Source organism: Heloderma suspectum, chromosome 1 (assembly GCF_057233095.1).
Source record: "Heloderma suspectum isolate Gila_16-S chromosome 1, 16-S_ref, whole genome shotgun sequence".
In the NCBI taxonomy this organism is placed as follows: domain Eukaryota; kingdom Metazoa; phylum Chordata; class Lepidosauria; order Squamata; family Helodermatidae; genus Heloderma; species Heloderma suspectum.
The window spans coordinates 6,024,111-6,052,002 of record NC_139458.1 but is presented as its reverse complement, the minus strand read 5'-3'; the positions used below and the strand labels follow the sequence as shown (position 1 = coordinate 6,052,002).

At 43.5% G+C, this 27,892-nt stretch overlaps 1 protein-coding gene and 1 long non-coding RNA gene across 3 annotated transcripts in view; one reads left to right on the top strand and one right to left on the bottom strand.

The window, feature by feature from the left end:
* Window positions 1-114: 114 nt before the first annotated feature.
* POLE2 (DNA polymerase epsilon 2, accessory subunit) lies at window positions 115-27,892 on the top strand. Of its 2 annotated transcripts, XM_084833922.1 has the most exons (19): window positions 115-264; window positions 4,284-4,384; window positions 5,253-5,328; window positions 7,288-7,365; window positions 7,554-7,647; window positions 8,620-8,694; window positions 10,442-10,525; window positions 10,702-10,758; window positions 12,692-12,740; window positions 14,496-14,568; window positions 18,056-18,228; window positions 20,657-20,746; window positions 21,536-21,590; window positions 22,086-22,145; window positions 22,250-22,327; window positions 22,533-22,641; window positions 23,445-23,621; window positions 24,704-24,771; window positions 27,744-27,892. In XM_084833922.1, exons 1-19 carry the CDS (start codon window positions 197-199, stop codon window positions 27,760-27,762), a joined length of 1,584 nt encoding a protein of 527 aa, XP_084690048.1. In that variant the 5' UTR covers window positions 115-196; the 3' UTR covers window positions 27,763-27,892. The 2 variants fall into 2 exon arrangements, with proteins under 2 accessions (XP_084690048.1, XP_084690057.1); XM_084833931.1 differs by lacking the exons at window positions 10,442-10,525; window positions 10,702-10,758; window positions 12,692-12,740 and having other exon boundaries at window positions 149-264; window positions 18,175-18,228.
* The window catches only part of LOC146356832 (uncharacterized), a 29,425-nt gene continuing 10,098 nt past the window's right edge, over window positions 8,566-27,892 (bottom strand). Inside the window, exons 2-3 of the long non-coding RNA XR_014787739.1 lie at window positions 13,118-13,226; window positions 8,566-10,267 (exon numbers count right to left, since the gene is read on the bottom strand). This is a non-coding gene — a long non-coding RNA (uncharacterized LOC146356832). The remainder of the gene's footprint in view (window positions 10,268-13,117; window positions 13,227-27,892) is intronic.

Sequence of the window (27,892 nt, the reverse complement as noted above, 5' to 3'; positions counted from 1 at the left end):
AGGTGCACCACTCCGCGTGCACCGCGCTGCGCCGAGGGCCACCAGGCGCGCCCTCCTCGGCGCCGGCCAGGCCCGCCCGGCGGGCGTTCCATCCCCGCAGGGGCCGGCCTGGCGCCCCCCCGCCTCGCCAGGCGGGGTCGCGGGGGCGGGGCGGGGCGGTAGGCGGGCAGCGCCGCAGTGGCGCGAGCCGCTCAAGATGGCCGCGGTGAAGCTGAGGGGGAAAGTGAGCGCGGCGTTCCAGATGCGCGGCTTGCTTCTCCGCGCGTGAGTAGCGGAAGGCGGCGGCGGGAGTCCCCTGGTGTTCTTCCGCCCAGACCACCGCCTGAGGCGCTCTCCCGCCGCCCGTGCCCCTGCCGGGCGCCTCCCCTCTGCGGAAGCTTCCGGGCCTCCCAGGCGGGCGGGGGTCGTGTGGCGTGGGGAGGCGGGCGGCAGGGGTGGAAGTAGCACGCCCGCGGCGCGGCCCGGGGCGCTTCTCAGCAGTAAGAGGCCCCGTTAACAGCAAAGAGCCTTGTGGCACCGTCAAGGCGTACGCATTTAGTCAGGCATAACCTTCTGGAGAGGCGGTGTGGTGTAGTGGTTACAGCATTGGACTAGGGAGCCCTAGGTTCTAGTCCCCACTGCCATGAAGCTCGCTGGATGCCTTCGGGACAGTCACTGACTCTCAGCCTCACCTACCTCACACGGTCGTTGTTGGGGGGGAGGGATGGAGAGGAGGACCATGTAAGCTGCCTTGCATTCCTTGCAAGAAGGAAAAAGGCAGGATAGAAAAGTAATAATAAAAAATATAAATAAGCTTTTGTGGATTATAGCCCACTTCATCAGATGCAACAGTGGACAGTGTTTATGAAAGCTTAGGCCAAAATACATTTGTTAGTATTTAAGGGTGCAATCCTATACATGCTTAGACAGAAAAGGCCCTACAACTCCCAATATTCCACAGCCAGCAATAGACTGACCTGACCACCCCTCTGCAAAAAGCCCTATTAAGTTCAATTGGACTTACATTCAGATACTTGTGCACAATAGGATTGCAGTCAGGTCTGAACACTTCTGTGATTAAGGCCCGTTGAACATGGTGGGGCTTACTTCTGAGTTGACATGTACTTGATTGCATTCCTCAAGATGCTGCTGAGCGTAAGGACTCCAGGAAGCCAGAGTCTGGCTGAACATCAGGAAAAACTTCCTGACTGTAAGAGCAATACGACAATGGAACCAATTACCTGGGGAGGTGGTGGGCTCTCCCACACTGGAGGCCTTCAAGACGAGGCTGGACAGCCATCTGTCAGGGATGCTTTGACTTGGATTCCTGCGTTGAGCAGGGGGTTGGACTCGATGGCCTTGTAGGCCCCTTCCAGCCCTACTATTCTATGATTCTATGACTCTTTTCCAACAGCACAATCTCTAAGCATGTTTATGGAAGCGTAAGCCCCTCCAAATTCAATGGGGTGTGATCTCTAGTGATTGTCTTTAGGACTGTAGGCTTTTATTATATCTATAACCAAGTATGGTACTGTTACCTTTATCACTACTTTTTTGGGTAGAGAATGGAGAGCATGAGATATGCCCAGCCCTCTTTTGATGAGGCAGTGGCTGCACTCCTGTTTATTTATCATTACATTTATATCCCATTTATTTTCCTCTTGCAAGGAAACCAAGGCTGGCATAATTCTCCATGTTATCCTCACGACAACTCTGTGAGGTGGGTTAGACTAAGAGTCAGTGGCTCCGTTGCATAATCACGACGGCTGAAACAAGCCACCATAGCTTGTTGGAGCTGCTGCAGGTGCGTGCCACCTGGATTTCCCTAATTACTCACACCAGTGCAGCTTGCCATCTTGTCCGAACCCAGGTGGCATTGCTTGCTTGGGGTGGGCAGCAACCCACAGATATCCCAACAAGAAATAGCCCATGGGCCATTTGAGGGTTGCTGCCCCCCCCAAACAAATCATGCAGCCTGGGTTTGGATGACACAGCAAGTTGCACCAGTGTGGGTAATTAGAGAAATGTGGCCGGCAGGCACAGTGGCTACTACAACCAGCCACCGTGGCATATTTCAGCCACCATGATTATGTGAACTCGGTCAGTGTCTGGTCCAGAGTCATCCAGTGGGTTTTGTTGCTGAGTGGCGACTAGAGCCTGGATCTCTGGAGTTCCCTAACCAACACATCAGGCTGGCTCTCTCTAACCACTATACCACACTGGCTCACTGCCTAATCCTATGCATAGTCAGTTGAGAATGTGTTCCATGTAAATATGTATAGGATTGTGCTGAATGGCAGAGATGAAACTTGAACTGAGGCAATGTCCGGTGGCTCTTACTTGTGAGCATGCGCTCAAGACTATGCAACTGGATTACTTATCTTTATCCATCCTGCCATACATGTAGTCAGACTGGTAAGGGTGTGGACACTTTTCCTGCCTTTTTCCCAGTGCATCCTTAGAGGACTGGAAGAAGCAAAAGGCACAAATCAAGTGGCCCCAGGTGTGTGTATCATTCTTTGTAATGTTGCCATGGATTCTGGAGTACAACACTTGGATTCCTCACAGCAGCCACTAGAGAAGCATTGTGCAATCTGAGAAGTGAGCTGAGCTGTGCACACTGAAGCATAACAATGCAACTTCATATCTATACTGATTAGCTGTGCCCATCCAGGAACGAGACGCTGAGGTTGTGCTGGATGCACAGTGTGTTGTGGTGGTGAAAAGGTTTAATTCTAAATTAGAGATTATTAGGAAAGGAACTGATGGCAAATCTTGTAACACCTTTATATAAATTCACGGTGTGGCCGCATTTGTGTTCCGTTCTGATTGACCCATCTGAAAAAGGGTATCAGAGCTGGGAAAGGTGCAGAAAAGGGCAACCCAAATGATGAATTTAGAAAAAAGGCAAATAAGGGGGAATATGATAGGTGTTTATAAAATTATAAAAAGTGAAGAGGAACTGGACAGAGAGTATTGATTGTCTTTTTTCATAACACTAGAACTTGTGATTTCATTGGGGTCATCCAATGAAATCGATGGGCAGTATACTCAGGATGGATCAAAAACAGTGACTGGGCTTGGACAATTGCAGAGGAAGAAGAAACCATTGTGACGTCTGTCCAGGATGCATGCATGACCACTATTTGCATAATTCTTCAGGATATAGTGCGGGCTGGTGTGTCTTCCAAACCCGGGGCACGGCACAGCGGGAGTGGCTTTATACCCACCCTACAACCCACAACTTGCAGTAGGGGTTGTAGGGTGGGTATGAAGCTACCCCCACTGTGCCGGGTTTGGACAACACACCAACCAGCGCTGCATTGTGGGGAATTATGCAAATAGTGGTCATGCGTGCAGTAGCGGTGGAGGGAGAAGCCATGATGGCTTCTCCTCCCTACGCAATCGTCTAAACACTCCTGCTAATACTTATGGAATTCATTGCTGCATGTTAGGTTAGATAGCTTTAAAAGGCATTAGACAAATTCATGGAGGAGGTCTTTTAGCCAAAATAGCGAAGTGTGATCCTCTCTAAGTTTACATTAAAAAAAAGTCCTACTACTCCCAGCTTTCCTCAGCTAGCCATATTGGCTGGGGAATGCTGGGACTTTCTGTCTAACTATGGGTAGGTTTGTGCCCTAGATGTGGATTGAATAGGTGTGGGCAACACATGACCTGTGCGCTGCATGTGGCCCCCCTGCATGTTAGTCTCCTGCTGCCGCCTCTGAAAGCACCAACAGGAGACTCTGGCCAGCCCAGTGAAAGCTGTTTGGCAGGCAGGTGGGAGCCTGATACTGCAGGGGAAAGGGGGTGTTCAGGGGATGACTCCTCATGTGCCCTTTTTCCCTGGAGAATCCCTGCGATGGGGACAAGATTAAAGCCTCTTCCCCACCGATCTCCAGCAGCAAGCTGTTAACTTTGCCCACATCTCAGAGCTACCACTGAGCGATACTACCCCATCCCAGTGATCTGCAGTAGGATTTGGTGTGAACGCATGTATGCATGTGGCCTCTGGCCCTCAACCTAAGAGAAGTTGCCCACCCCTGCTGTAGAAGCAGTATAATTTTAAATGCAAGACGCAGGGATAAACGACAAGAGATGGTGGTGGGAGCTTCCACAGGCATCTGGCTAGCTGCTCTTGGAAGGAATACTAGATTAGATGGCTCAACATGTTTAGTTCTTCTGTTCAGGTTTATGGCCATGTGCCAGCATCATATGAGTGCATATGAAGTTTTTTGGGGGGGCGATCTGAATTTCCAGTACTGGTCTTGGCCAACCTTTTTCTTTTTGTTTTCTTTATTCAGTGAGTCTACTAAGTACCTGACAGAAGTCCTTCAAACAGTTAATGAAGTGGAACTTGAAGATATGATAGAAAATATAATTGATGCTGTTGAAAAACAGCCTTGTAAGTAGATTTTTGATTTTCTTAGATGGTTTGAGGAGAATTTTTGGGGGCTTCTTATGAGTTTTGGTGGCACTTTAGTGTAGCTGCGGTGTATGTTAATGCCTTGTGATACGTTCCATGGGGTTTTCTTGGCAAGAATACTGGAGTGGGTTGCCATTTCCTTCTCCAGTGGACCACATTTTGTCAGAACTCTCCGCCATGACCTGTCCGTCTTGGGTGGACGGCAGAGGATGAGATGGCTAGATAGCATCACCGATGCAATGAATATGAACCTGAGCACACTCCGGGAGAGAGCGAAGGACAGGAAGGCCTGGCGTGCTATGGTCCATGGGGTCACGAAGAGTTGGACACAACTTCGGACAAATGTTAATGCCTATGTGGATTGCATTATTTGCATAACAGACATCAGTGCAAAATTGGGTATATTTTTTGCTGGTTGACAGACTTTATTTTTCCTGGGGCTGCCATTCTGGAAATGCTATTTGAAAGTGGAACAATATTCTGTATTGAGTAGAAGGTTCTGTTTACAAATATCTGCAATATGCAATCTCTTCCAGTGCTGCCTTGTAGCTGGTTCAGTTCTATTGTGTGTTTATATCTCTTTTAAATGTGCCTATTGCCCAAAGGTCTTAGGGGTCATGTATATAATGAAACCAGAGATACTTAACTTGATTTAAAAATAAGGGATAAAAGAATTAAAGTCACAATCTGTTACCTACATAAGAGCCCCCAAGGAGTCTGTGGTCGTTGAAAGATTAAAATTCTGTAGTGATTTATTTTGAAGTGATTTAATATGCTTTGCAAAACACTTCTTGTTCTCTGTAATTGCATGGGCTACCATTTTAATTTTTTGTAATGTTCTTTTCAGTGTCATGTAACATGATTGAAAGGTCCATGGTGGAAGCAGCAGTTCTGGAGTGCAGCCAGACCTTAGATGAAACCATGTACGTTTGCATAAATTCATTTAGAGAAATAAACAGACCACCAGGAGATTTTCTGCAATTTAATTTGGTTAATTGCTCTGTTTTCCTCCCTGTTGATATTTCAGATTTAAAACTCATTAACATTCGTTCTTTCTTTAGAGGGTAGATCTCTTGGAGAGATTATAATCTTGTGCTGACATTAAAATAGCATATCTAGAAGGCAGTGTGGCTTATACCACAGAATATTAGCTGCTAGTGTACAGAAAGGAAGTTTTAAAAACAGTTTTTATGAGAAACACTGCGTGACTAAATGCTAGCTTCTTTCCCTGTTACCAGTGACCACATTTGCATGTCACTTCAAGCCAGGAATGCTGGCTTATTAAACCACAATGTGGATAAGCAGCATGCTAGTGCAAGCGGCCTTCTCATTCTTCCCTTTGCCTGAGCTGGTAAACAAACCTGAAAGGGAAGAGGTTTTTGTGATGTCCAAACTTGGGATTCTGGTTTATTGTATCCAAACAAGCCAGGATTTGAAAGCCAACAGCAACCCTGGCTTAAAGCTGGTGTTTGATCCTGTCTTGTTTGGGAGCAATAAACCATAATCCTGGGTTCAGATGTCATGTTAAGCTATCCCTGCCTGGTTTGTTTATCCATTTGCCCAGAGGAGTGAAGTGGGAATGGATAGGTTGTATGCACTAGCATACAGCTTGTTCACATTGTGGTTTAATAAGCTAAGGTTCTTGGCTTGTCATTGGCGGCATTCGTACATAAAGATAACTTTATTCGTCATTCAGCTTTTTTGCTTTTACAAGTAATGTTTAAAAAAAGAAGGAGAGAAAGAGATACCAACCGATTCTGTTAGATGTTCCCTTTTGTACTGTGCACAGTAGGTTTGGAATGCACATTGCCTAAAGCCCTGTTCGGGCATTCCCCCTCCATTGTGTGTGTGTATGGTGGGGAGAGGGAAAGCAAGGATGTGGTCACTAGCCCCACCTCTGCTGCGTTCCTGGTGGTCCGGCCCGACCACCCTTTACACATTGGGGCTGAACTTCTACAGCAGAGGGCCTGTTCTATGTGTATAGGCTGCCTGTGTGATTTAGTAATAGCACAGGATTCTAAATCACTTGGGCAGCCTACATGCTTAGAGCAGACCTCTGCTGCAAAAGTTCAGCTGCAGTGCTTGGAGGGTGGCTGGGCCACACACGATGGAACAGAGTGTGTTGCACAGAGCCCTGTCCCGTTATGCAGAGGGAAATGCATGAGGCTTGAACGCCCTAATAGGCTTTAATATAATGAACCAACAGGTGTCCTGATTCAGATATCTCTAAGCAGCAGGATTTGGGAAAGGCAGTACTTCTCAAATATGCATATGGAGCCCTGGTGTGGGAGGGAACCATTGTTGGGGTGGATCTGGAGCAGGAAAATGCTGGCAGCAGGGGAGGTTGAGCATATCCCCATTCCTTGCTTTGCAGCAAAAGAGTGGGCTGTTGAGCTTTTATTACATGCAGTTGTGTGTGATATTTAGTTAGACCCTGGGAAGAACACTTCAGCTTAAACAAAATGGGTCACATCAGCTTACTTCCTGACATGCCGAAGGGACTGTGAATTAGCCCTCAACCTAGCAAGTGATCTTACATAGTTCACAAAGACTGATTTTGTGGTTGAAGAAACTGAAAATCACCGTAACTATGCTCTTCCTGTTCAAGAGAATGTAAAATGATTTCCTTGTAAATGTAAAAATAGAAAATGTATTGATACAGTGGAACTCTGAAGGAAATTAAGTGTATTTTATCATGTTGTATTTTATCGTTTTAATTGTTGAAAACTGCCCAGAGAGCTTTGGCTATTGAGTGGTATAGAAATGTAATAAATAGGTGGTATACAAATGTAATAACTAAATAAATACATTGTTTTTCACATGGTTTTTTTTCCAGAGAAAGTGTTCAAATGTGCATGTCTATGCATTTGTTCTTTCTGTAGGGAACATATCTTCAACATTATTGGAGCTTTTGATATCCCACGATATGTTTACAATTCTGAAAGAAAGAAATTCCTACCGTAAGTTCTTGCTATATAATTTTTGAAGAGTTTGGAGCCCTTCCCATTTTACATTTTGCAATAATCTTTTCTAACCCTTCGGCCCAGCTTGGCCTATAATATGAAAAGATGTAGCCTAAAGTTACCTGTTTCCCTGTTTGTTCTTTTAGAATTCACCTTTATACAAATCTCTATAAATTTTCTTTCAGTCTCTCAATGACCAGCCACCCTGCACCCAATTTATTTGGCTCTGCCAGGGATAAAGCAGAATTATTTCGTGAACGTTACATCATGTTGCAGCAGGTGAGAGAAAGGAAAAGAAGATTTAGTTTGTTTAGCGCTTAAAGCTAGAACCAAAGAAGTTCTGTGGTTTGAGAAGATGTGTAGGGATGGTATAATTACCATTTCATTGTTATTTGCTCTTTGATATTACTATGCAGCAATCCTAAACACTTACTAGAGGGAAGCCCTATTGAACACCGTGGGATTTGCTACCATATAAGTTTCCATAGCACTATTAATTACTTCCATAGGGGTCACTTTGTTAGTCTGCAGTTTTATAGCAAAAACAACAAGGATCTTGCACCTTAAAGATGAACTAATTTAGTGTGGTGTAAGCTTTCATGGACTAGAGTCGACTTCATCAGGCACATGAGATAATAATTACATAAAAATAAGAGAAGAGTCCTGTTGAGTCAGAACAAGGATTCATATGGTCCAGCATCCTGTTCCCACTGTGCACAGTCAGTTGGTTCTGGGATAGCCACAGCAGGACGTGAAATCAGTTGCTTGCCCCTGCTGTCCCCCACCCCCAGCAACCAGTATTCAAAGATATAATGCCCCTGAGGATGGAGGTCCCATTAATGACCATGGCTAAAAGTTTATGGAAGGCATCCTGCTCTTCCTCCATGAATTTGTCCTGTGCCCTTTTAAACCCATCTAAACCAGTGGCCATCACCACATCCTGTGGCAGGAATTCCATAAGTTAATTATGTGCTGAATGAGCAACTGGAATTTCCTACCAAATATTACTTTTGCAGCTGTGGAGCAACATCTTATTTCACCACTATTTGACCATTTTCCAAAGCTTTGTGGTGTCCCAGTGTATTTTCCTGTATGTGGAGTCAGATGAAGTTCTTATCACAGTCATTGTAGACGAGGGCCATGGTTACTGCTGAATAGGAATTAGACGGTGATGTTGCATGAAGCATTTTCTTTCTTAACCATAACTTGTGTAGTGATCTTTTTAATTGGCTCATGTTTACTACTGTGCAGAGAACCCATAGACATGAATTATTCACGCCACCAGCTATTGGTACACACCCAGAGGAAAGCAGAAGTAAATTCCAGGTAAAATTAACATGTTAATGTTGCATAGAACTTGATGGGAAGCGTGTTCAACAGTTAGAGCAGGCTTTCCCGACCTGGCGCCCTTCAGTTGTGCAGGACTACAACTCCCACCATTCCCATTGTCATGCCAGCTGGGAATGGTGGGAGTTGCAGTCCAACACATCTGGAGGGCACCAGATTGAGAACAGCTGTATAGAATGTGGGAAGGTGACGCTCTCATGTTGTTTCACCAGCTGCCATATTGTCGCTAATGAGCCCTATCGGAGGTTTTGGGCTTGTGTTTCTCAAGTAGTTGTTGTTGTTCAGTCGTTAAGTTGTGTCCAACTCTTCGTGACCCCATGGACCATAGCACGCCAGGCCTCCCTGTCCTCCGCTCTCTCCCGGAGTGTGCTCAAGTTCACATTCATTGCATCGGTGATGCTATCTAGCCATCTCATCCTCTGTCGTCCCCTTCTCCTTTTGCCTTCAATCTTTCCCAGCATCAGGGTCTTTTCCAGTGACTTTTCTCTTTGCATTAGGTGGCCAAAATATTTGAGCTTCAGCTTCAGTATCTGTCCTTCCAATGAGCACTCAGGGTTGATTTCCTTTAGGATGGACTGGACTGATTTGACCTTCTTGCAGTCCAGGGGACTCGTAAGAGTCTTCTCCAGCACCACAGTTCGAAGTCATCAGTTCTTCGGCACTCAGCCTTCCTTACAGTCCAGCTCTCACAGCCATACATTACTACTGGGAAAACCATAGCTTTGATTAGACGGACCTTTGTTGGCAAGGTGATGTCTCTTCTTCTTACTATGCTGTCTAGGTTTGCCATAGCTTTCCTCCCCAGGAGCAAGCGTCTTTTAATTTCATGGCTACAGTCACCGTCTGCGGTGATCTTGGAGCCCAAGAAAGTAAAATGTGTCACTGCTTCCATTTCTTCCCCTTCTATATGCCAGGAAGTGATGGGGCCAGATGCCATGATCTTCGTTTTTTTAATGTTGAGTTTCAAACCAGCTTTTGCACTCTCCACTTTCAGCCTCAACAAGAAGCTCTTTAGATCCTCTTCGCTTTCTGCCATTAGGGTGGTATCGTCTGCGTATCTGAGGTTGTTGATAATTCTCCCAGCAATCTTAATTCCGACCTGTGATTCATCCAACCCGGCATTTCTCATGATGTACTCTGCATAGAAGTTAAATAAGCAGGGTGACAATATGCAGCCTTGTCGTACTCCTTTCCCAATTTTGAACCAATCGGTTGTTCCATGTCTGGTTCTTACTGTTGCTCCTTGACCCTCGTACAGGTTTCTCAGGAGACAGGTAAGGTGGTCTGGTACCCCCATCTCTTTCAGAATTTGCCACAGTTTGTTGTGATCCACACAATCAAAGGCTTTAGCGTAGTCAATGAAGCAGAGATAGGCGTTTTTCTGGAATTCTCTTGCTTTCTCCATGATCCAGCGAATGTTGGCGATTTGATCTCTAGTTCCTCTGCCTCTTCAAAACCCTGCTTGTACTTCCGGTAGTTCTCGGTTCGCATGCTGCTGAAGCCTAGCGTGTAGGATCTCAAGTAGTAGCTTGTCCTTTCTCTGATGGCAAACCTATTTTGAAACAGAAGACTTTTAAAAGTAGCTTACAATATGGCACTAGGGTCTGTTGTTTAAAAGGGGAAAATATATTTGTGGATCATGGTCTACATGTCTGATATATATGACATTGTGTCTCATTTATGGATCTGGTACATGGAGGCTTTAACTCAGTGTCTCTGATTCTAGCTCAAAACTGTAGAAACGCTCTTGGGCAGCTCAGCTAAAGTTGGGGAAGTGATTGTTCTTGGGATGATTACCCAGCTGAAGGAGGTAAGCCGTGCCGTGTCGGTGGCTCTCGACTGTGTTCAGTGTTCTGATGATAATTACACATGATTTGTGTATCAGTGTGCCTGGGAGAGGGAAGGGAATTGTTGTGGAATATTCAGCTACGTAGACGTTGGCATAAGCAGGTGCAGCTTGGTCTTACTTTTATCCATATTTTTAAGGGAAAGTTTTTCTTGGAAGATCCTACAGGAGTCGTCCAGCTGGACCTTAGTGAAGCCATATCCTTTAGATGTGTCTTCAGTAAGAACAGGGAATTCTCAGTGAGAGAAATTCCTCATTCCTTTATTGCATCTTGCATTGCCTTCTTGATTTTCTACTTGGTTTCTTCCATTCTTGTTTCCTAGTTATAGATTAATTATTGTAGAGGTTTTACTTTAATTCTTTTTTGCTTTCTTTTAGGTTCATCTAGCTAGTGAGAAGTTTTTCTTTTTTCTCCCCCCCCCCCCCCCAGTGTTTTTTCAATGGTAAGCCCGTTGTCAGAGATGGTAGGCCTGTTTTTGTACAGCATCTAGCCATCATTCATTCCCTCTGCTTCTGATGTTCCGGTGTGAATGCCGTTGCTTATGTAACCAAAATGGTACCACTGCTTGGTTGAAGAAAACAGGGTGGCAGAGGGAATGTACTGGCGTATGCTGGAAGAGTGCATGGCTGACTGACTGGAACTGTGAACAGAAGTACTCCACGCTGCAACATTTTGTTGCAGATGCCATTTTGTATATATTAACTCCTTTAAAAAGTAATACATGATGACGATAGTCAGTGAAACTGCTGGAGCAACATAATTAAAAACCTGGAAAGGGGGACTTAAACCCCCCCCCCCCAAATGCTTACACAGCTGCATTTTGCCCATCCAACCATCATCTTCTTATGAACAAACACACAGCTGTGGTCATAGCCTGCAGCCTCCTGGAAATCTGCCTAGAAATAAAAGTGACCTATTCCTATACTTGCTACTTAGCTGATGGCAAGAACTATTACGTGTATATTTTATAGTAGCTCCTTAAGAATTGTACCATGCGTCATCCCTTTGTGGAGAAGAGCCATAGCTCAGTAGTAGTGCACATCCGTTGTATCCAAAAGGCCTCAACATCAGTCCCTGGCATTGGGTAGAAGGGCTGGGAAAGACCCCTCCGGCAGAGACTTCGGAATGCAGTCGAAGGCTAGATGGACCATTGGTCTCACTCCGTATAAAGCAGCTTCATATTTCCATAGGTTCTGTATTAATAGGAAGCTGCCTTATACCGTGCCAGGCCATTGGTCCATCTAGCTCAGTATTGTTGACACTGACTTGCAGCAGTAGCTCTCCAGGGTTTCAACCCTACCTGGAGATGCTGGGGATTGAGCTTGGGGCCTTCTGCATGCAAAGCATATGCTCCACCACTAACTTATGGCTCAGCTGTGCATAAAGGGGATTTCAGAATAAGATGCAAGTGGATGAGAAAGAACAAGACGGTAATAAGGTGAAAGCCTGCATTTAAAGCTTGTGCGTGCATTCACTACTGCAGAGGCTTAAACATTTGTGAAAAGGATTATGCATTTCACTGTTCCACAGACCCCTCCCCATACTGCCAATAATAATAATAGGTGCTGTAAAAAACAAAAAGCCTGTTTTAAAAACTGATCAGAAAAGCAGCCTTGGAGATCACAGCTACCGTGGTTTATGAAGTTGGCTTGTTTCCCTAAACCACAGTTAAGTTTAACTACAGTTTAGGGTTCAGACGTAATGATAAACTGGTTAGTTGAAAATAAAACCCACAGCTTCCAAAAGCTACAGCTTGCAGCTGCACCAGGGAGTGTGGGAATGCATGCATTGCAGGCTCATGCATCTGTCTGAAGTAGCCCACTGTGTGTATTCATACTTGTTGCTTTACCATGAGGTAACTGTGTTTTCCAGCTAGGTATCTGGAAGTCTTCATTTAAAATTTGATCGGTTGGGATAGTTTACTGGGGATAAAAAGGAGTTTGCCTCTAGCACTGCATGGAGATAGATGGCAACCACCTCTGGTTAACATCCCCCCCCCCCCCGCCCTTGGAATAAGATGCTACAAAGCCTGAAGGTCTGTGCCATTGCTGATAATCTGCCTTGATTGTAATTATTATTTCTGTAGTGCTGCCTAGTTAAAAAGAACATCTTTCTTAACTGCTTTGTACCAGTTCCACAGTGGCTTATATACAGAGTCATGTTTTGTTTTAACAGAAGGTAAGGCAAACATTTTTCTTCTCAATATTGTTTCTTTTCAGTAAGGTCAGACTCTATTAAACCAGAACTATTGGCTTAAATCCAACATTGCACGGGAGGACTTCCCCATTCTCTCTTCCCCTCTGGAGCTCTCTGTGTGACACCCAAATAGGCTTTGGTAGATCCCCCTACCCTCCAGAGCATATGTGGGTTGGCACCGGGGGGCGGGGGCCTGCAGGGGTAGGGGGAATCTCTTCCGCCAGTGGTTTCTGTTCTGCTGGCAAAAGGACACCATTGGATTCAAGACAATGTGTTAAGATGGTAAATGTCTTGAAACTTTACCGGAGGGCTCCCACACTAGGATTTTAGTGTGGAGATGCCGTACTTCATTCACTCACTTTTTATGCCATCATCCAATCCTTGGGGCATCCATATGCCATCATCCAATCATCGTCATCCTGCGTTTTCCCTGTGGTTCTTCCATCTTTTCAGAGGACATAGAACATCCTATATTTTTCATAAAAGTGGAAGAAGAGTACAGTCACCACACGTGTTGATGCCTGTCGTGCTACTTTTTTGTCTTTAATAAAAGGATGAGATTTTGACATGGGCAGTGATGCATCAGAAAACTGAACCTATCACAACTCAGCACACATTCATTATAACCTTTCTTTGGGTGGTGGGTGCCATTTTTAATTGATCTTTTCATATTACTTAAACATTTTCTAGCTAGAATTTTTTTGAAATGAGAGGTATAGTGCTATAAAACCATAATGGTATAATATTATTTTTTGTATTATGGTTTTATAGTGCTGTAATACAATAATGCTATTTTTAAATGATTTTTAAAAACCCTTTCTAGTCACTGTTATTTTGGTGATGACAAGAAAGGATTTTTTAATTTTTGGAAAAGTACCATTATAGCATTGTGTTGATACAGTACTATACCTCTCTTGCATTAAAAAAAACCCCAAAGCTATAATTAAAATATTGAGTAAAAAAACCAAAAGAGAGTCATAAAATGACACACTCACCACAAAGATTACAGTGAATGGGTGCTGAGATTCAAATGGCCCCTACCCATGGCAGCTGTGGTGTGGACAAGACGTAGTGGGATGTGCACATAGCTAAAGTGCAATATTCCCGATGACGTAAAATGTTAATTGCACTTTTGCTTACAGTAGAAGAGGTCTAGGAGCCGCCAGTCTTGAAACAATCCAGTTGTACTGGTTCCAGTTAGTTTTCTGCTGTTGACTGGGACAGCTGTTTGAAAATTTAAACTGCATTCATTTTTTTCAATATTTTAAAAATTCTATTGCAATGTTTCTTATATAAAATCTTGCAAATTATTGTTGGATACAAGTCCGTATGCAATAACTTTTAAATGACTTTTCAGCTGGAAAGAAGCCTATATGTCGAGATAACATGGAACAATCAATAAAAAGCATGACCAGAATTCAAAATTAAGGTGCTTCTTATAGTAAGGGTGGATTAATAACTAATGTTTGATATTGGGGAATGGACATATTAAGAAGAATGTAGAAAGAAACCATTAACCAGCCAGACATGAACAATTGTTTTCTAAAAAAAGCTGGTTACATTTAAATGTGAGTCTGGGAGAAAAATAATGTGAAATAAGTTAGAGAGGCTGACATTGTGATTGCATGGTGTCATATTTTCTGCTTCCGCTTTCTAAAATAATGGGAATAATTTGGATATAAAGTATACCATGAACTTTTCAGCTTGGTTAGTGACAGTGCTAATTTTATTTCTTAGGATGGTATGAAGATGAAGTATTTCATGTCAATGCTTTTGGATTTCCCCCTACAGAGCCTTCAGCTACGACTAGGTATCTTCTGTTCTATTTCTGAACCTCAGGGGAGAGTGTCCGTGCTTATGTAGCCAAACTTGACAGTACCCAAAAAACCCTAAAGGGAAAAAAGACCCTAAGCAGCTCCATGAGGATTTAGTGGCACAGAATGGCATGGAATGTTGACTGATGGAGAGGAAAGAACCCTCTCTGGGTGGGAGGGGGAATGGAATGGAGTGGCTGGAAAAAGGGGACAGGTGGCAAGAGACACAAATATATAAAGGGTAGAAAAAACTTGCATTATCTTGGTAAGGTACTTCCAGATTCACACTAATAAGCTATTTTTAAATGTCCCCAGGAACGGAATGGAGAGCTTAGAAGTCAACTGAGAAATCCAAAGTTTTAATGTATTTTAATGTATTTGTTCATTCATTCATCCTACTTTTATACCTCTTACAACCGTAAGACAGGGGTGCAGAACCTCCAGCCCATGGACCTAATCCATCTTGCAGGGCACCCCAATCCAGCCCGTGCTGCCTCTTGGGGTTGCTACAGGGGTGGGGTTTAGGCTCCAAGCCCCTCCACCTGGAGTAATCCCCTTGGGGGGCATCCTTGTTGCTATTTCCGATCTGATAGCCGCAAGAATTCCCCTGCCGCGAGTCAGCAGCAGAACCCTTGTTGTTATCTCCGATCTGGCCTTCTCGGTGGCTGCTCCCTGGCTGTGGAACTCCCTGCAAAGGGAGGCTAGGTTCACGCCTTCTCTGCCGACCTTCCACCTGCAGGCAAAAACCTCTGTATTCAAGTGAGCCTTTGGTGTGTAAGCAGGTCTGTTAAGTTGGATGCTCTTTTTACCCTGTTAATGTTGTGTTTGCAATTGTGTTTTAATATATTTGTTTTATTACAGTTTTTATCGAGTTTTATTTGTGATTGTAAGCTGCCTTGAGTGCCATTTTTCTTGGTAGAAAAGTGGGGTACAACTCAAATCAAAATTAAATACATAAAATTTATTTTATGAAATAAAGGGGCAGGATTGCAGCTTGAGATCTGCTCAAGATCTCAAGGCTGAAGGGGCAGGATTGCAGCTTGAGATCGCCAGGCATATGGTCAAGGAACACCTCATTACTTTGAATGAGTTCAAATCTCCAGGGCCAGATGAACTGCATCCTAGAGTCATAAAGGAACTGGCAGAAGAACTCTCAGAACCGCTGACTATTCTCTTTGAGAAATCATGGAGGACGGGGGAAGTGCCAGATGACTGGAGGAGGGCTAACGTTGTCCCTATCTTCAAAAAGGGTAAAAAGGAGGAACCTGGGGACTACAGACCAGTCAGTCTGACATCAATCCCTGGGAAAATTCTGGAGCAGATCATAAAGCAATCCATCTGGGAGCACCTTGACAACAATGCCGTGATTACTCGAAGCCAACATGGATTTGTCAAAAACAAGTCCTGCCAGACAAATCTGATCTCATTTTTTGATCAAGTAACCTCCCTTGTAGACCGTGGGAATGCTGTAGACATCATATACCTCGACTTCAGCAAAGCTTTCGACAAAGTGCCCCATGATATCCTGATGAGCAAACTAGCTCGAAGTGGGCTAGATGAAACAACGATCCGGTGGATCCACAGTTGGCTACAGAATCGGACTCAAAGAGTGCTTATCAATGGGACCTTCTCAAGCTGGGGAGAGGTAACGAGTGGGGTACCGCAGGGCTCAGTCCTGGGCCCAGTGCTCTTCAACATTTTTATTAATGACTTGGAGGAGGAGGTGCAGGGAATGCTGATCAAATTTGCAGATGACACAAAATTGGGAGGGATAGCTAATACTTTGGAAGACAGAAACAAAATTCAAAGTGATCTGGATAGACTGGAGCGCTGGGTAGAAAACAACAGAATGGCATTTAATAGGGACAAATGCCAAGTTCTGCACCTAGGAGAAAGAAACCAAATGCACAGTTACAAGATGGGGGATACGTGGCTCAACCACACTACGAGCGAGAAGGATCTTGGAATTGTTGTCGATCACAAGCTGAATATGAGCCAACAATGTGATGTGGCTGCAAAAAAGGCAAATGCTATTTTGGGCTGCATTCATAGAAGCATCGCTTCCAAATCCCGGGAAGTACTAGTTCCCCTCTACTCAGCACTGGTTAGGCCTCATCTGGAGTACTGTGTCCAGTTCTGGGCACCACACTTTAAGAAGGATGCAGACAAACTGGAGAGGGTTCAGAGGAGGGCAACAAAGATGATCAGGGGACTGGAAACAAAGCCCTATGAGGAGAGACTGAAAGAACTGGGCATGTTTAGCTTTGAGAAGAGAAGACTGAGGGGAGATATGATAGCACTCTTCAAGTACTTGAAAGGTTGTCACAGAGAAGAAGGCCAGGATCTCTTCTTGATCATCCCAGAGTGCAGGACACGGAATAATGGGCTCAAGTTACAGGAAGCCAGATTCCGGCTGAACATCAGGAAAAACTTTCTGAGTGTCAGAGCAATACGACAATGGAACCAATTACCTGGGGAGGTGGTGGACTCCTCCACACTGGAGGCCTTCAAGACGAGGTTGGACAGCCATCTGTCAGGGATGCTCTGACTTGGATTCCTGCATTGAGCAGGGGGTTGGACTCGATGGCCTTGTAGGCCCCTTCCAACCCTACTATTCTATGATTCTATGATTAAAATAAACACATAAATAACAGTGGGGATGCTGGGCAGCCTGGGCCTGATTGGGTTGTGCTGGGAGGACTGGCTACTCTTCCCTGTGTGGGCCAGTCCCAATGCCCAGGCCAACCTACGTCCTCGCCTAAGATCTGAGATAGCAGTGGGGGTGCAGGGCCACCTGGGCTTCTGTTCTGTGCTGGGAGGAGGCAGTGTTCCGTGCCTCCTTCCAGCACGGAGAAAAAAGAACAAAAAGACAAAAGGGGGGTGATGTTAATGGTGGGGGGCATGGTTCCTGATGTCGTCTGTGGTCTGTGGTGGGGGCAGTTCAGCCCCCACACCTCAAAACATTCTTGCATCCATGTCCTAAGATCAGGAGTTGACATAATGTTTTTATACTGGCTTTATACTACACTTCATGTGCGTGTGTCTGCATGTAGACGTGCAGGTATTAACCTCTTCAGCTACAGGCTCAAGTAACACATACACACCAGAGATACAGCACAACATTCTGTTGGGAGGCACTTGTAAAAATTATAATTTGCATTCTGCTTTGGTATTCTGGAAGCGGATGCTAGGTGAAGGAAGGTACATTTTTTGAAACTTGTAAAAACCATGGGATAAACTTTGGGATAAACTTTGTAATACAGGTCATTAAAAAGAAATACCTGTATTTCAGAAACTTTATGCTGTTGAGAGACATGGTGAACTGTGGTAGAGCAACAGTGATAAATGATGTTTGTTATATTTTAAAATTCTTATATTTTAAAACCATACTCCTTGCATACTATAAATAGCAAAACAAGGGTACAATCTGGGGAAAAAATGACCTTAAATAGTGCCTTCTAGTATTTGCCTTTTATGCTGCAGGGCATATTATGGAAACACAAACTTCTTTGGAGGGCCTTCTTCAACTTCTGTAAAAGCTTCTGCAAAACTGAAACAGCTGGAGGAAGAAAATGAGGACGCTATGTTTGTGTTCCTTTCAGATGTTTGGTTGGACCAAGCAGAAGTTTTGGAAAAGCTTCGCATGATGTTCTCAGGTAGCTCTGTTGATCCATACCTGTATGCTGGAACCCTATAAGGAAAGGGTGAAGTTTTGGGGGCTGTTTAGTTTTTTTTTAAGGCAACTTAAGAGGAGATGTATTGAGGTTTATAAAGTTCGCAATGGTGTGTGTGTGTGGGAATTGTTCACCATTTCACACTAAACTTAAGTCTTCCAATAAAATTGATTGGCAAATACATCTCAGGTTACTGAGATGTAATTACTGGTTCAAACTGGTCCTGATGAGTGATGCCAGGCTTCCAAGGAAATGTTTTTAAGAGCAGATGGCTAAAAGCTTGGAAACGTCATGGCTTTATAACACAAAGATGTTACCAAACTATGGATTCAGTTTGAATGCTTTAAGTATCCCTAGCGCCAATCTAAGAAATATAATCAAATTAAGGATTTCAGATATTAGAGCCCAGCTGGATATGGCAGCCCTGTCGAACTCAAGGGCATTGATATGGTTAGCTAAAGCCAAAACTCAATTTAAAGAAGAGAAATATCTGTTTTTTGGTCTGAAAGGGGACCAGTGTAGCTTTTACATGTCTACAATTTGAGATGATGGATACAATGATGCTACAGGGAAGATACAGAGGCATCCCATTGAATGATAGACTATGTATATGTGGTCGTTCTGTAATTGAAGAACTGGCACACTATTTACTTGAATGTCACCTATACTCAAGTTGTAGGGAACAGTATTTAGCCCTATTCCTGACCCACATGAGAGATTGGTCAGTGAAGGATAAATTGTTATATCACTTACGAAGCTCTAATTTCTTTGTGTCCCGGGGGGCTGCCCTTTTTGCAATCAAGGCAGCCAGTATAAGGAAAAAGGAATGGGAAAAATTGTCTGGTTGGTAGATTCAAATGAATGTGTGGGCCTTATGTATTGTTGTTTTAATCCTGCATTTGTTTTCTTTTAGTGTTTTTTAGTGTAATGTACTAATGTTATGTCCTAATTTTTAATGTAATGTTTAATTCTAATGTAATGTTTTTAAATTTAAGATTTTTAATTTTAAAAAATTAAATTTTAAATTTTAAATCTAATGTAAAGTCTTTTTTCCTATTTTTACTGTCATGCCTGAAATGGTCAGAAGACTTATTCAATAAAGTTTATTCAATTCAGTTTGATTGGCAGTAGGTTCAAGTCAGATAAAAGAATACTACTTTGCACAGAACACAAAGGAATTATGGAACTGGCTGCCATATTATGTGGTGGTGGCTAGGAGTCCACAAATTTTGGCTGGCCTTGATAGCCAAGCCTAAAGGTTTGGATGCCATGAATCTGCCCCTCTTCTCTTCCCTGACTTCGTGTTGGGAGTCGCACAAGGCCTGGGACAATCTCCTGCTTCTCTCCCCAGCTCCACATTTGGAGCTGAGGGGCGAGGGCGGAGATCATCCCCGCAGTTGTAGAAACACAGTCCCACTGGAAGGACAACCCCTGCTCCCCTCCCCAGCTCTGAATGCAGAGCTGAAGAGGGGAAAGCTGTGCCTGTTTTGGCCCTGGGCTGCCGAGGCATTCCAAGCCTCAGAGAGGGGCTGGGGAATCTTCTTCATAGTTGTGCTGCGCTGCTGAATACAGCACAACTGTGGGAACTATCACCGCCCCGGCTCCAGGCTCCTCTTGCCATGCTTGCTAGAGGATCATGGAACACTTGCCATATTGATCACATTTGTGGACCTCTGGACTGATGTCCATAGACTTAGATGGCTTTAGGAAAGGAATTAGACCAGCCAGCAGGGAGGATGCTGCTAGTTGGAGCCCAACACATCTGGAGGCTACTCAGGTGGGGAAGTCTGGATTAGACCAATTTGTGGAACAGGACAGGGCCTATCAACAGCTATTAGTCACAATAGTTATATGGAACCTCCATGGGCAGAAGCCATGTACCTCTAAATACCAGTCGCTTCGGGCCAAAAGCAGTGGAGGGTTATTGCCTTCATGCTCTGCTTCTGGGCTTCCCAGAAATGTTTGGTCATGAGATTTAGCAGGGCTCTTAAGAATATTTTGTAATGAATATCCTATCTGGCCACCCTGAAAATTGTTTAAATACGCTCTTTTGTATGAATGAGGCAAAATGTATGTTTGGGTTTACTCCCAGAATTTTTCATTTTTAGCTTTTTCCTACCAAGCGCTCATTTTTTGGGGTCAATCTATAGCTATTTCATTTTTTGGCTTTTTTCTGCTGTGCATCTGCTCTGTGCTCATAGCACATACCGATCTGGTGTGTGAGGGGGTTGATAAAAAACATGTACAGACAAAGGAATCCTTGCTACAAGGAGATGACCTAGTCACGTTTGGTGCGCGTGAGATTTATGGGATTTTGTTTTATTAAAGAAGAGATGCAGCACTGTAAGGGAGGTGCACACATCTTTCACACATTCTGAATGGGAATAATGATCCTTGTATCTCCATCCAGGTTACTCCTCCATGCCTCCAACTTGCTTTTTCTTCTGTGGGAACTTTTCTTCAGCTCCATATGGAAAAAATCAAATTCAGTCACTAAAAGGTACTTGGGATCAGCCACTTTACTATATTTATGAATTAGTAGTAGATTAGTTTGTATTTCTCTCTTTGTTGACAGTTAATATTTGAGAGACAGTAACACTTTTAGAACTAGTCTGAAAAGACCTCAGCAGCAGCTGAATTGGAGCTAGGATTTTAAACAGGAATGACTGACCTTTGCACTGTGAGAAAGTGTATGTAGTGTCAAATAGAAATCAGTAATTGTGTACACTGCAGCATATGACAAAATTCCTCATGCCAGATGAGTCTCCCAAGCCATCCAGGGCAGGGGTCCCTATTTTTTGGGACCCTTGGTACATTTGGGAATTTGAGAAACTGCTGTGGGCACCACCACAAAATGGCTCCCATGGAGGATGTGGCTAATCATATAATGACCACTGTGGGGGCCTGGCTAATCAAAAGGTGGTGTGTGTGTGTGTGTGTGTGTGTGTGTGTGTGAGAGAGAGAGAGAGAGAGAGAGAGGGAGAGAAATAGCAAGGATGGAAGAGGGAAATAGAACTCAAAAGCATGAGAGGCATAGCTCTTCATATTTGCCTTCAGAACCTTGAGAGATTCAAAACAGACTGGGAGTCATCCTTTTAGGCTTTGCTCTCTAATCATGAGACTGTTTTAAGGAAAAAATAACAACAGGAGCTTGGTGCGTTGCTCAGTGCTCGGCATATTGCTCAGTGCTGAATGCAAGATGTATAGTGAGGAACCCTTTGGCTAAGGTAAGAAAACGTAGCCTGTACTATACAGTTTCACAGGAAATCTTTTACTGTTGTGCCTCTAGGTTCCTTGAAAGCCCTTGCAGACATAATATGTGAATATCCCAGTATCCATGAGCGGTATGTGCTGCATTTTTATTTGTTCAATGAAAAATCATAATAGAACAGATGTGCTCCTCGTTTGTCAATTAGAAAACATTCCACTCTGGAGAAATATTAATCCTGCTTAGAAAAAGATTTCACACAGTGTGCGTGGTACATTTTAATAAGTTACTAAAAAGCTCATTGTTTCTTGTTTCTTCTGTTCAGCCACACATACAGAGCACCGTGCATGTGTTAGCTGGAAATTCCTAGGAAGATGTAAAATTCCAAAGGTGCATTGGCTCCTCCTTCACCTGTCAGACCTGTATTTGCCCCCGCCCCCCCCGCCCCTTTATAACGGATGAGTCCTGGCAGAAGAGAAGCATGGCTAACGTATCATTCAAGCCTTACAGTGCCAGCCCCAGCTTCTGAAACCCTGGTTGCATTTGAGTAATTTTGCCATTTGCGTTGCTGGAGCTTCCATTTTGCCCATCAGTTATACTAAATGCAGTATATACATTCCATCATTTTCAGCAGTCGATTTGTGTTTGTTCCTGGCTCTGAAGACCCTGGCCCGGGCTCCATTTTGCCAAGGTACATTTATGACATGACAATTATAACCCGAGACTCTTTCACTGAACGTGCTGCTATGAGAATGTGCAAATACTTTTCCGACACATCTCACTGATTTATTTTAGGCCACCACTTACTGAAAACATCACTGAGGAATTCAGACAGCAGGTGCCATTTTCTGTTTTCACTACAAATCCTTGCAGGTAAATGTCCCAATTTAATAGGGGGGAAATATTGGCATCCCATGGCTGCTGAGATCTTTAATATATAGCAACATATTTGGGAAGGAGTAGGACTGATACTCTGAAAGTGTGGGATTTCTGCCTGCATTTCTGTCTTGCTTGATAGCTTCTCATGGATGGCTGTTCAATCAACCTGAAGAAATAAAGTTACACTCATTATTTCCAGGGTCCAATACTGCACTCAGGAAATAATAATCTTCCGAGAAGACTTGGTAAATAAGATGTGCCGGAACTGCATCCGTTTTCCTTGCAGCAATTTGGATATTCCTAATCATGTAAGGCAAAAAAGCATCAATATTTGGGGTGAAGCTTTTGAGGGTTATGCACTTTTTATTATTCTAACATGCTTATTGTTTGTAATTGATTAGAAATGGAGTGCAGAAATGTAGAGACGCTATCTTATTTTAATCATTACCTTCTTGGAAGTTCTTTTTTGTTTTGGTGCTTTAACGTGCAGAAAATGTGGAGCGAGTACACAAGGGTTCTGCCAAGGAAGAGTGCTAGTCACAAAAGAGAGGGAGATGTTGAAATGACCAACATTTTTCTCTGCATCTAGAAGTGTGTGTGTGTATGGATGGATGGATTCAGATGACCAAATTGGATTCTCCATGGAGAATGGTTCATCTGAAGTGGGTCTGCAATACAAGAGATTCTGGAGACACCATGCAGTGATGAAGTATATTTTTCACAAAAGCCTGGTAGTCAGTTTCCTTCAGATGCCATAGTTTCATGGGAATCTCAGCATGCTGCAGTGCTAAGTGTAGTGTTCCCAAATTCACCACAAATCTATTCATGACTGCAGGGATTCAAACTAGTCCCATGTCGAGCTCAGCGTCCACCAGGTCTAGAATTTGAAATAAAGCAATCAGAGGAGATGGTGCTGCTATTAACATGTGCTAAAGAAAAACAAATGAGGAAAATATAATTTAGGCTGCAATCCTGCATTCACTTCACCTGGGAGTAACTTCCATTTAATTCAGTGTGACTTACTTCTGAATAGACATGTATGGTAGGAGTACACCGTGTTGTTTTATAAGGAAACCGGAGTAGTAATGTGTTCTTGTTCTTTGCCTTGCAGTTTGTAAAGACCATTTTATCACAAGGGCATCTGACTCCATTGCCCCTCAGTGTCAGTCCCGTCTACTGGGCCTATGACTACACCTTGAGAACCTACCCTTTGCCAGATGTGATTGTCTTTGCTGACAAATATGACCCATTCACTGTGACCAACACAGATTGCCTCTGCATAAATCCTGTAAGCTCTGTCTTACTCTTTTTTCAGCTCAAAGCATGATGAAAACCTGTTCCTAAAAGCAGCGTGTGTGTGTGTGTGTGTGTGTGTGTTTGTGTGTATATGTAAGGCATGGAAATTGTGTTTTATTCCTCTCTTTTCTTTAAGCTGGCTTTTAAATGCTTTTTTTAAAAAAAGTCCTATAATTATTTGTCTGCAAGTAATGCATTTTTGTTAATTTGGAGGTATTCTATTTCCATGGCAACATCAATTTTAACATTTGCACACAGTTTTAGTGTGATACTTTTCTCTGTTACAACCACTCCAGTCTATTATCCCATAACCTTTTGATTACAATTTTAAGCTAGTGCATACAATATGCCTGCTATGGGAGTATTGCTAAAAAGCACCTTTCCTGCAGAAAGTATAAAATGTACACCAGCCCATTGTCTGGGATCTGAAGCCTGGACCCAAAGAACCACACAGAGGGGCTGTTCACACAACACGCTAACCCACACTCAGTGGTCGAGTATGGGCTGGTTTGAACCATGAGTTGTTTGCTGAACCATGGGTTATTGTGTTGTCTGAATGCAGCCAGGGTGGCTTGTTAGGCATGCAATATGGCTTATTTTCTTGAACAAGCCCCCTTGAGAACCCATGGCTTGTTGCTGTGATGTTCAGGGTAGCTAACAAGCCCCACTGTATGGTTAACAAGCGACCCTGACTGTGTTCAGACAACACGCTAACCCACGGTTCAACAAACAGCCCATGGAGGGGTTGGAGGATCTGCTTCTGCTGTCTGGTTAGTTACTACTAAATGGGGTAATTGTTGTTTCAGCTTGTCATACAGCTGGTTATCACTTTAGCAACGTTAACTCTGCACCCTTGGGCAATTTAACTGGAGCCACTTTATTCTTGAAGACAGGGCAATAGGTGATGTGCCAGATACAATTAATACTCAAGGGGTGTGTGTGTGTGTGTGTGTGTGTGTGTGTGTGTAGAGTATGTACTTGAAAATGGCTACTAAATGAACAACATCTATTAAAAGAAAATGGTGTGGATTAAAAACTAAAATTCCTTTGTACACACTTTTGTCTTCATACTAGGGATCTTTTCCAAGGAGTGGCTTTTCATTCAAAGTATACTACCCCTCTAACAAAACAGTTGAGGACAGGTAAGATAGGGGGTGGGGGTGGGGGTGCTGTCAAATTCTGTGTCAGCACTTCTGGGCTACTTTTAAATATGCCATTTATCCAGCTTCTGTCTGCTGATGAAAGAGTTAGGCAAGCTTCAGAGCGATACAATTGTCAGGTGGAAAGGAAAAGGATGAAGAGTTCTGCGCTTGGGATAAAAATGGAAACACCATAGGAGCAGTTGAGGGCAGAGTGTGTTATGGTAGTGGAGGGCAGAGGTGTCAGAGGGGAAGGTGAGTGAGACATCTTTGCACTGCTTCCCCTTCTGGCCTGTCTTCCACCCTCACTAGCATTGGCGGTTTAACTGCACTCGCCTCAAGCCTGAAGATGCTGTTCATGAATGCCAGGTTGGCCATTGGGAAAACAGATAGTAATGATCTCATTCTGGAAGAACATGCTGACCTGGTTTGTGTCACCGAGATCTGGTTCAATGAAGGATGTATGTGCAAACCTCTCCCAAATGTGTTTGCAGTGCCAAGCATGACTTGAAGGGCAGGGAGGGTCTGGTTCTCCATAACAATTCTATTTTATTTTTTATTTATTATTAAATTTATTAATCGCCCATCTGGCTGGTCACCCGGCCACTCTCTGTGTCTCAGTTCTATCTCTCTGGTCAGGTACCCTGCTCCAGTCCGCCAGTTTTGAGTGCTTGTAGCTGGTGTTGGGAACATGAGACAGGACAAGGATTCTGTTGGTATACCATCCACCCCAGTGTCATGATCCCTCTGCCCAAGCTTACAGAGGTGATCTCAGCTGTGGTATTGATGGCCAAAGGCTGGTCGTCTTGGGATACTTTAATACCCATGCTGAAGCCACCCTGTCTGGAGCTATTCAGGATTTAATGGCTGTGATAATGATGGGCCTGTTTCAAGTAATATTGGGCCCAACACATGCTCAGGACTGGGAGATGATCCACAGGTAGGGAAGTCTTTGGTGGCTCCATTGTTGTGGACAGATCAAGTCGGACCTTGAAGCTACCTATAACTTCTGCAAAGGTGGAGGACTGAATATGTTGATCTGTCCCTGAAGGCTGATGAATCCAGAGGGTTTTCTGAAGTTTCTTGGGGAGTGTCTTGCAGTTTTAGCTGGTAGCCCCACTGATGCCTTAATCTCCTCATGGAGTGGGAAGGTGCCCCAAGCTGTTGATATAATTGTTTCCAAGCATCCTCAACCAAATTGTAGAGCTGTCTTGGCTCCTTGATATTCTGAGGAATGCAATGAAACGCTTGGATCGACAGCTAGAATGCAGCTGGTGGAAAACCTGCTGCAAGTGCAAACGCAAGTGAAAACCCATTTTTGTACTTTGTGGTGGTGATGGCGTACTTCACACAGTCAGCCAGCAGAGCTATTTAAGGTAGTTAACAGTCTCATTTGTAGAGGCCTAGGAGATCAGGCTATAGAGTTTTCAGAAGCTTACATTAGTTACTGGTGCATTTCTGGGCCCAATGCAAAGCACTAGTCTTGACCTATAAAGCCCTAGCTTACTTGAAGGACTGCCTGCACCCATATGAACCTACCCAGATACTAAGATCTGTCTCAGAAAACCTGTTTGTAGGACCGCCTGTTAAGATCAATTTGATTGGTGAGCACGAGAGGACCTTTTTGATAGTGGCCCCGCACGCTCTGGAACTCTCTGCCCACTGAGGTGTTAATTCTCAACCCTATCAATGTTTAAGAAAGTTTTGAAAGCGCATTTGGGGGATTGTTTTTGCGTGAATCTGCTATTTTCAGTTTTTTGCTACAGTATTACACTACATTATGGGAGTAATGTAGTTCTACATGACTGCTGTATTTAACTGGCCACTGGCCTGTATTTTTAAGTAATTGTCTGCTGTTAAGTAATTTGCATTTTTTTATTTGTAGAATTTTGCTTCTATATTGTATCTTATAGTTTAAACTTTTACTTGGTGATTACTCTGTGAAGGCCGTGTCCTAAAAGGCAGCATATAAATGAACATATAAATAAATGAAATACAACCTTGATAAGTACTATAATATGATAGACAGTATGCTTTTTTGGAAGTTTCCTTAGCTCAAAGACAATACTGAAACTCAGCAATAACACCATATTGCTGTATTGAGGGCAGGCGTTACAAAATGTGTATATCCTCTTTCTATATTTCTAACACAGCTCTGCAATCTTATTGCACTTAAGTGTTTCATGTGGCAGTAATTCACTAGTGTATATTCGTGATTTTCAGTTCAACCTATGGCTTTTAAAAGCTTTCCTTTAAATCTAAGCCAGTAAACTTCAGGTGACCCTAGCTGATTGGAAAAAAGCCAAGCTGAATTTTAGCAGAATTAAATCTGCAAGCATTAAAGCTTGCTAATGTGAGGCAATTTCAGTAGACTCATATGTGAAGTGTAAATGGTTTCTTTTTTGTTGTATTAAACAGAACTTAATTCTCAGTGCATGGAACAAAGCATCACAAATCTGTGTGAAGGGGGCCCTTTGTGCCCGTAGCAAGCACTCTTGATCTAGAATATTCGCATAACTTTAATCAAATGTGAGAGTTTAATTCTGTGTAACCTTAGGAACAGATATTTCCATATGATAAAGTCTTTGAAGTCAGTGCTATTCAATAATTTTTAAAAAGTAAACATTCAGCCATTAAGGGTCAGTCCTATGGACAAAGTCATCAGCCTCCAATGTTTGAGGCTGATGACTATCCAATGCAGGGTGTGCTTCGGCTACCCTACATTTTTGGCTAGACAGGCTTGGGGGGGGGGGGGAATCTCCACACTCTGTTTCCGAGAGTGGAAATGTAGCCGACGCAGAGAGCTGTGCTGGCTACAAGGGAGAGGGGAGCGCGGTTTCTGGGAAACAAAAAATCCTGTGGCCCTCTAGACAGTGTGTAATGGCATAGGATTGCTCCCTAACCTAAAAGAAAGGTGGTAATAATAAGAAAACACCAATGCAGTTATGGTAACTTAAAATTGTTATTATTTTCAGCAAACTTCAAGGTCTTTGAGTCCCAGTCAAGAACAGAAAATCAGGAATCCTGGCTGTAACACTGCAGAAGCACTACTTTTAGGAGCATGGTTTTTTATTGGATGTTGAATTTTTTGTATATACATCTTCAAATAAAGGACTAAAATAAG

Bases quoted from the DNA above. Each gene is read 5' to 3' on its own strand.
- POLE2 (XM_084833922.1), top strand. From the start codon at position 197: ATGGCCGCGGTGAAGCTGAGGGGGAAAGTGAGCGCGGCGTTCCAGATG. The intron at 8,695-10,441 runs GTAAAATTAACA...CTCTGATTCTAG, and splicing joins AAAGCAGAAGTAAATTCCAG to CTCAAAACTGTAGAAACGCT. The intron at 22,642-23,444 runs GTAAGGCAAAAA...TTTGCCTTGCAG, and splicing joins ATTTGGATATTCCTAATCAT to TTTGTAAAGACCATTTTATC.